Here is an 8,571-nt window from a genome sequence, read left to right as displayed (position 1 = left end):
TCAAATAGTAGGGCCCTAACATTTTAATGGAAACCCATATTACAAAATGTTGATTATCTGCAGCACCAATTTATATTGAAGGTTACTCAAGTGTTTTGCTAAACGGGCCTTTTCTCCTCGAATAAACCGACTTAATTAAAATTTTTGGGGGGTTGACAAAAGCCAACCATTAACAAAGACAAGCTACCCCATTGTCCACTAATGGCATTAAAAAGGAGCGTAATGGATGGGGTGGGGAGAGGGGGTCTAAGCATTTGATGGCTGGAAGCGACATTCATGCAGCGGCTTGTGCATATGGACAGAGCACAGACGCCGTTTGCCTGGGTTCCCAGAAGTGATTTGCTATTTAGCGGCAGCACGTCAGCGAACAAAGGCCTTTTCAATAAGCAGAGCACTTGTCACAGCCGGAGAAAAAAAATATTTGCCGTCTCTGCAGTTGGCTCCTCCGCTCCCTCGCTCCGGCTCATCTCTCCAGAGTCAGGCTTGAACAGGGGGGGAATTGAATTGCCCTGAAGCGGCGTGAAAAGATGATTCAAAACATTGATTCAAAACATTTAATCACCAGAGTGAATGGGAAAATCTCCCGGAATGGGCTCAGCTGATGCTGAATGCCAGTCCTGCTGGAAGGAGCTGCGGCTATTGTCAGCTCGCGCGTCAACATTCAAGGGAGGGGGGGAGCGCATATATGTGTTATTGCACATAATGCACAGGCATACCTCACTATCAGCCCCATAAAGCGTTTTCTTGTAGGGCACTTTTTTAGAAGATATTATTGGATATTCCAATTGACACCGTCAAACTGGCAGATATGTTTGTTTCAATTTATATCTAATATGTTTAATTTCCGTTAAGTCTCCAAGCCATTATTCAATGCGCTTACATGCACACATTAATCTGAATACAGTGAATAATCAGAATAAGATGTTTTGAGTGTTGTTTACATGTGTTTGCAATAGGCTTATTTCTGTCCCTTTGACCACATGCCAGGAAGTGACACCACTATAGTTGGTTAGAATCATTACAATCCAGGTATATACATACCATTGAGAACGATGCTGAATAATCAAGGTCCGCTCATCACTTGGGTTGACTCCCAATGATTGAAAAACAAGGTTTATGTATAAAAGATATTTGACATTATATTTGACACTGGCCAACTGGGACTACTCTACCACCTTTACCCCGGCACTACTTCTACTCTACCTTTCTCTACTTCTCTACCACCCCTCTACCTGAACTTTATCTCTACTCTGTAGGGCAATGTTTTCAGCTGCTGTGCCATGAGAGCTCACCAGATGTGCCATGAAAAATGTTTATATTCCACTAAAAATTTTAAAATTTGCTCTTGTGTTGCAAGATCAAAACTGCAAGGATGTACTAATTTATCAGTTCCTGCCAATATAGCAGCTCTCTGTTCATCATAATAAGGTCACACTGAAAGTGCGAACAATTTGCACGCCATAATAAATAGTTATACTACGTGTTTGTGAGGTTTTTATTGGGGTTAGTGGTGGGATAATGGCGAGCCGTGGGATTATTTAATTGTAAAATGGGTGCCAGGGCAGAAAAAAGGTTGGGAAACACTTCTGCTTGTGGGGCACTGATAAAATATTCTGCAATCGTGATTTGATTCAATTGTTCTTGATTATTCAATTTCAATTTCAAGGCAAAATAAAAATTAGAACATTTTGTCCATGTTTGCCATATACTGTATCGCTTTTCTTTCCCCCGACAAATATGTGTAGTCTATGCAATATAGTATTTGTATTTCTGACAGCATCACATTCATTTTTTATAAATTAATATGTCAGTGTCATTGTGGGCATTTTCAGTATAAATGTATGAAAAATCCAATTTACTTAATCCCCCTGTGCATGTCTGCAACTCCCGCCCCCTTCCCCAACAAAGATGTGAAGCTCCTGGAGAACCAGTCTTTTGTGGAGGGCGTCCAGGAGCAGGTGAATGGGGCGCTGCTGGAGTACACACTGTCGGCGTACCCGCAGTTCCAGGAGAAGTTCGGCCAGCTGGTGCTGCGCCTGCCTGAGCTGAGGGCCCTCAGCACCCAGGCTGAGGACTACCTCTGCTACATGCACCTCAGTGGGGAAGTGCCCTGTAACAACCTGCTGATCGAGATGCTGCACGCCAAGCGGGCATGTGCATGAGGCCCTTCACTATATATACATATATATATATATATATATATATATATATATATACTGTATATATATGAGTGTGTGTGTGTGTGTGTGTGTGTGTGTGTGTGTGTGTGTGTGTGTGTGTGTGTGTGTGTGAGTGTGTGTGGGGGGGGGGGGGGAGGAGGGCAAGGGAGAGACTTAAGAAAGAGAGAGGGTGTGTGAGGCAAAAACAATGAACATAGGCTCAAGTGACAATAGGTTCCTAATTTTCACAGGCTCTAATTAAGTCATTTATGGAAAGATGGTGCCAGGGTCGTTTGGTGGACTGGAGTAGTACTTCCACCACTCAAAATCTAAAAAACAGCAATGAAGTAGTGTTTTTCCCCCCGCAGACAATCGTAACCTTTTTGCGACGAGACTGTGACCTCTTAAAAGCTGAGTTCTTTTGCACGAACTTTTTTTGGGGAAATGTAATGTCAAGCGCTGGTTGTAGATTCCCTACGATCAATTTTGACGGAGATTTTACGAATGGACTCGTTTCAACTCAAGTGATACGTCAGATGAAGCTTTACGGCTCTTAACGCTAACAACATTATGTCAGAAGTTCCAAAAGAAGATAGGCATCAAAAAAAAAGTGTGGGGGGGGGGGGATAGAAACATGGCATACTTTGGTTTTGGTTTAAGTAGAGTAGCACGACTCATATTTCTGCACTTATTCTTTTTGTCACAAAGAAAAAAAAATATATGAAAGCTATATAAGGTCAATTTTAATTTAATTTTTTACCTGCTTAGATGTTATTATATTGATATTATATCAAAGACACATGTTAACGAGGGCACATTTTTGTTAGGAGTTCACCGTCCAACACTTTGATGGGTTAAGCCAAGAAATATCTCCTAAGACTGAGGAGAGACAGAGAGAGAGAGAGATAGAGAGAGAGAGAATGAGAGAGAGACAGAGAGAGAAAGAGAAAGATGGTCAAGACACAACAGGGCAGAAATGGACAGGCAGGGGCGAAAGATGAGAGAAGAAGAAAGATTATAATACAAATAGACAGAGACTGAGAGATAGAGAGAGGGAGAGAGAGAGCGAGAGAGAAAGAGATCGAGAGAGAGAGAGGGGAGGTGATGAGAAAAAAACAAGCTGTATGTAGCACCGCTGTGTGGGAGAGAGAATGAAAGGAAGCCATCGCTGGCCAGAGCACCGAGCGAGCGGGGGAGGCTGAGGACAGCAAGGAGGAGCAAAAGAAGGAGTGTTTGGGAAGGGAGGGGGGCTTGGCAGAAGAGACACATCCACGTGTGCGAGACTGCAAACGAGAGAAAATAACGACAAAGACAGTGGTTTTTTGTTTGTTTAATGAGCAAAAAAACAAACGAGTCGTGAATAAACGATTTGTTTACTTTGTTATTATTATTATTATTATTATTTTTTTTTTATTTTTTTTTATTTTTTTTTATTTTTATTTTATTTTATTTTTTTTTTTAAACCAAGGAGCCAACTCCAGACGCCATAAAGATTCTGATTTAACAGACTTTTCCTTTGTAGATCTTATGTTACTTTTGTTGTTTGTTGTTGTTGTTAGGGCTGGGCGATATAGACAAAACTGTTATCATAATAATCTGAGTATATATATATATATATATATATATATATATATATATATATATATATATATATATATATATATATATATATATATGTTTGTCAAGAATTTCTATTGCAGTTCATCACATGGAATAAAAAACATCACATCAGACTCAGTGTAAAAGTGTAGTTTTTTAAATGAAACTCCCCCTATTTTTCAGAGTTTCATATTGTGAAAAAAAAAATCAAGCCAAATCAATCAAATGAAATAGAAAAAAATAATTGGGTATCATGTGATGATCATCTCGATTGTGCGGCAAAACAATAAATGATAAGACGATTTGATCGCCCAGCCCTAGTTGTTGGTCACACTTGTCAGTAAAAATATGTCTCTAGCAGTGTATTAGCCCTCCGCTCCACCATGCCACCATACCTCTGTGAAGTACTCATGGAATTTACATCTTTGACAGCACAATGGGATACTATGACTTAAACTAATATTACTTTTTTTGTGTGTCTAATGAGAAAATGTACATTTTTGGTTACTTTTCCATGTTATGTGAAATGAGGTACATGCCGTATTCACACATAATGTGTTGGAATCAATGGGATTCGTCCCCTATTTGGATACTCTGACATCAAAAAAATTACACTTTGATACCAGATCCCAGCGATTATATAGCATTGTTGGCGCATTGTCAAGGATACTCATCGTTGAGGCTAAATTTGAAAACATGACAATGCAATGTAAAGAAAATCATGCAGGGCTGGGCGGGTGACATGGAGGGATCTGTCATCACAACATCAATGTGTCATGATCTTCTCACATATATATCCCACATCAAAGAAAAGCGAGGCTCGTCACATTGATCTATATGGTACTTTCAAGTATATGACTCAAAACTTGGGAGAGTGCAAGGTCAAATTGATCTCATGTCTACGTACGGTTTGAGGCCACAAAATCACATACCATGACACGAGGCGATACGCTATACGACTATACGACACCATGGAAATACCGAAAAGTGGAACTACGGAGACATGGCCCAGCCCTCTTTACATGTTGTCACCATCGTGGTTGAAGAGTTTCCCCGTGGACTTTTTATAGCGGGTCCTGTCGTACTCCTCTTGCTAGACAATCGCTCCGCCTGCCTTAAATGAACACACTCACCTTTGGTTTTTATAGAACAGTGTCCACAATCACTGTGTATAGTCTATATTTATATTGTGAAGTGAAAATCGCCAGCAAGGTTTAAAAAAAACAAGACAAAAAAAACATTTCAATGCTGTTAAAAAAAATATTTTCTGCTTTATATCTAGGCCAAAATGCTACTATTGTAAAAAACATAATCTGTTCTCTTGATATTGCCTCGGTTTCAGTTTCCTTTTTTTCCCCCATGTGAGTCAACAATCCATCCCTGTCTTAAAACGTTCTCGGATGAAGAGAGCAACGCCCAAATATTTGGTTTCCTTTTTTTAATGTTTTATTGTAATACCCATTGAACTGAATAAAAAACTAAACAAGGTTAAAAGTGCCCGTCTGTCATCGTCATTCCTGCGGAGGTATTTATAAGAACCTGCAGTTCTTAAAGTATCTCAGACTTACAAAAGTGATGTGATTACAATACTCGTGGCAAAAACAGCCGAGTCTGACGCGGCGGCCTCTGAAATGAGAAATTAATCTGAAGCTTCTCACTCGATATTTCTAAACGAAAAAAAAAAACATGAACTTTTTTTTTTATCACCACATAAGTTTCCTGTGAGCGTTATTGAACTAGGTATACGACAAAAGCCTACGTAAATTAGATGTTTTTATAGCTGAAGACATTCAATTCACAAAACAAAACAACATTTATGAATGTAAAATTGATTGAAGTTGCCACGGCACAAGCTCAGAAAATAGTAAATTACTGCAAACATATTCTAAAGAATATATTTTGCCCACTAGTGGAGGGGTGGGGTGGGGGCGGGGGACTTTGAATTAATAACTTTTAAGACGTTATTTCACTGTACATGGCGATAATGGTTCTCCATTTGCTATCCATTCTATATGTCTGTAGCACAGATATACAAGACTTTGGAAGCCTGCCAAAATCAAATGAAACCAAACAAAGTTAAGCATACTGTTGTTGTAGTAGAGTAGATAGATTAGATGATCAGATGTTCAGGCTGCATACCCTTAGTGTCCAGTTTGCAAATTGATAGAAAGACAGACAGACAGACAGTGCATACAGCTCATAGAATGCATACAGGGAAAGTAAGCAGAACATCCCGACAGCGTCAACGAGCGCGTTCCACATTTTCTCACACTTTTTTCGCTCAATACAAACGGCTACAGCAGTGGCCACAGCATCCACATTTGTCCTCAGTCATGAAGTAATGACCCAAGCATAACTTAGGGATTGAACTCATTCTAATGTATTTCACAAAAATGAAGAGCGCGGTGATCTCGCAAAAAAAAACAAAAGCGACCTGGCTAACGGGCTGATGGCATGACGTTGGGGATGGTCGGTCATGTCGCAGGGATCATGACAGCCACACACTGCAGTTTTAAAAATAAAAGATGGCAAATGAAGCCAAAAGAATGTATACCAATTCGATTTTTGAAAATGTGGAAGCACAAGGCCCCGATCCTTCCCTCGGGACCTACTATTTGAAAACCACCGGTACCTACGGTGTCAACCTCACCTACCATTTAACAGATGAGAAAATGAAGCAGCAACTTGTGACCCACCTACCAAATGGCGAAAATAGTTTCATGAAACAGACAAACAAACAAACAAACAAACAAAAAACACTGACCATAAGGCATTGGTTTACAATCAAAGAGATTCTTGTACATCGACAGGAGGGCAGAAAGTAGGTTTGGGACGGTTTAGAAAGACGCCATAAGTGGCAACAAAATGACATCCCCCACACACACCTCCGTGGTTTCCTTATCCACCCTCCGTCTCAGCAGAGCACGTCTGACGCAAGGGGTCGTTCCGTCAAGCGTGTGTGCATGTGTGTACAGTTTGTTTTTTTCCGCAGGGGTGCACAGAACAGGAAGGGGGGAGTTGCTGTGCGTCGTCTGTAAACGACAGCGTGCCGTGTCCGCAGCTGGACGTTCAGAGTTTGGTTCCAGGGCGTCTTTCGCCGTGTCTGTGCTCAAAGCGGTGGAATGTGGGGATCCTTGGCGTGCGCAGTTCAGCAACCTTCGGAACCAAACAAACAACAACAAAGGCTTTAGGTAGCTCTCTGAGTGCCGCAATCTTCGGCCAAACAGGGCGTTTAATGTTTTTGCCTCCAGGCACCTGCAGGCAAAGTCGCCACGTGCCACAATGGCGAGAGTGCAAGAGAAACGGGCGGATGAAACAGAGAGTGAGAGAGAGAGCAGGTGTTGGAGTGGTTAATGGGCACTAGGCTTGAATAGGTGAGCCCCTGTCTGTTCCCGATTAAGGGAATGAAGCTCCCCTCTTTTTTTTTGTTTTGTTTTGTTTTGTTTTGTCTGGGTGGTCAACAATGAATCACAAGCACCACTCAGATACGCTGCCCATCAGCGGTTTCCTCCACAGAAAAAAAAGAAAGGGGGATGGGGGCATTTAGCCTGTCCATTACAAACTCCGATCTAGCTACGCAAATATGGAGCCTCTGAGAATGACTTGATGCTCTGGAAATAGGAAACCATCTGTTACCTGCACTCCTAAAAGCACACACACATAGAAAAGACAGAGGGGGATTTAAAAGGAAAAAAAGGAAAAAAAATGTTTCCAGTGATGTTTTTTTTGGTCTTCAGAATAATAATTAAGATTAATTCAGATTTTCATGTTTTTTAGTTGTTATTTTAAAATAACAGAGAGTTCAAAATTTCACATTTCCCTTGAAAAGAAAGTACCTATTCACACTTTTTTTGAACCTAATGCGACTAAGGCGTTTTGAGAAAAAAAAGCCTATTGAGTAAGTCAGCTGTCATTTAGAAAAACCCTCTCCATAAGCGATTCCGTGCATTCCTTGGTTGTGTGCAATGTATGTTTTTAAACTGTTTTTATTACTAATATCATACCTTTTTCTTTGCTTTACTTTTAACTGATTGTCTTTATCAGTGTAATTTATTGAAAAAGAGAATCTGTGAAATGGGAAAGTGCACAATGTAGAAATGTGTTGCATATTGTGGCAATGTACTGGATACCGTATGACGTGTGATATCAGGATCAGACAACGAAGGCTAAAACACAAATATATTTTTTCTCTCTGGCCATTACAAATTATTTATTTAACAAAAAGAGCATGTGTACCATGAAAAAGCGTGGACGACGACAAAAATGGTAGTCCATGATAATGAATGTTGACAAAAAATGTAAGTCTTGTCCAGACCACAGATCTGTCGTTGTACTCACATCATTCCATTTCTTTCAGTTCTGATTCCACAGACGTCCAACATTTATCACATATTTTGTAAATGGTAACTACAAAACAAAGTGTGAATTTGTGCCTTTTGCCCAACATTGTGTGATTACGTCCTTGATTCCTTTATCTCACCTTGATGATTTATCATATGTTGCGGTACTGCAATGTTGTTACTGGTGTTACAGCAAATGTGTGACCTGTCGAGTTCCGCAACACTATTTATCCGAGACTACACATCTTCTTTTACCCAAAGCTCGAACATGCATGAACTTGGCATGAACGGTTTTCTGCAAGTTTCTGTAAAAAACCCACGCATGTATCTCAACGCAATGCTTTTATACAAACATGAGAAGTGTAGGTAATCTTTACAAAAGTGTGGTCGTGTGGTGGTTGCGTTCTTCTTAAAGCAGCAATTTTCTTGAAACTGCAAAAACAGTCATCTTCAGTGGCACACAATTCGGCAGG

General features: G+C 40.3%; 1 protein-coding gene across 1 annotated transcript in view; it reads left to right on the top strand.

Moving 5' to 3' along the window:
• The window catches only part of nr5a1a (nuclear receptor subfamily 5, group A, member 1a), a gene marked incomplete at both ends in the record, with an annotated part of 13,648 nt that extends 11,486 nt beyond the window's left edge, over positions 1 to 2,162 (top strand). The window contains one exon of the mRNA XM_080003196.1: positions 1,909 to 2,162. Coding sequence (XP_079859322.1) covers positions 1,909 to 2,162 — 254 coding nt within the window. The remainder of the gene's footprint in view (positions 1 to 1,908) is intronic.
• Positions 2,163 to 8,571: the final 6,409 nt, after the last annotated feature.

The sequence above is a fragment of the Zeus faber genome (genome assembly GCF_960531495.2).
Source record: "Zeus faber genome assembly, chromosome: 7".
NCBI classification, from domain to species: Eukaryota; Metazoa; Chordata; class Actinopteri; order Zeiformes; family Zeidae; genus Zeus; species Zeus faber.
Note: the sequence above shows the minus strand (reverse complement) of the source record. Positions and strands in the feature narration are given on the sequence as shown.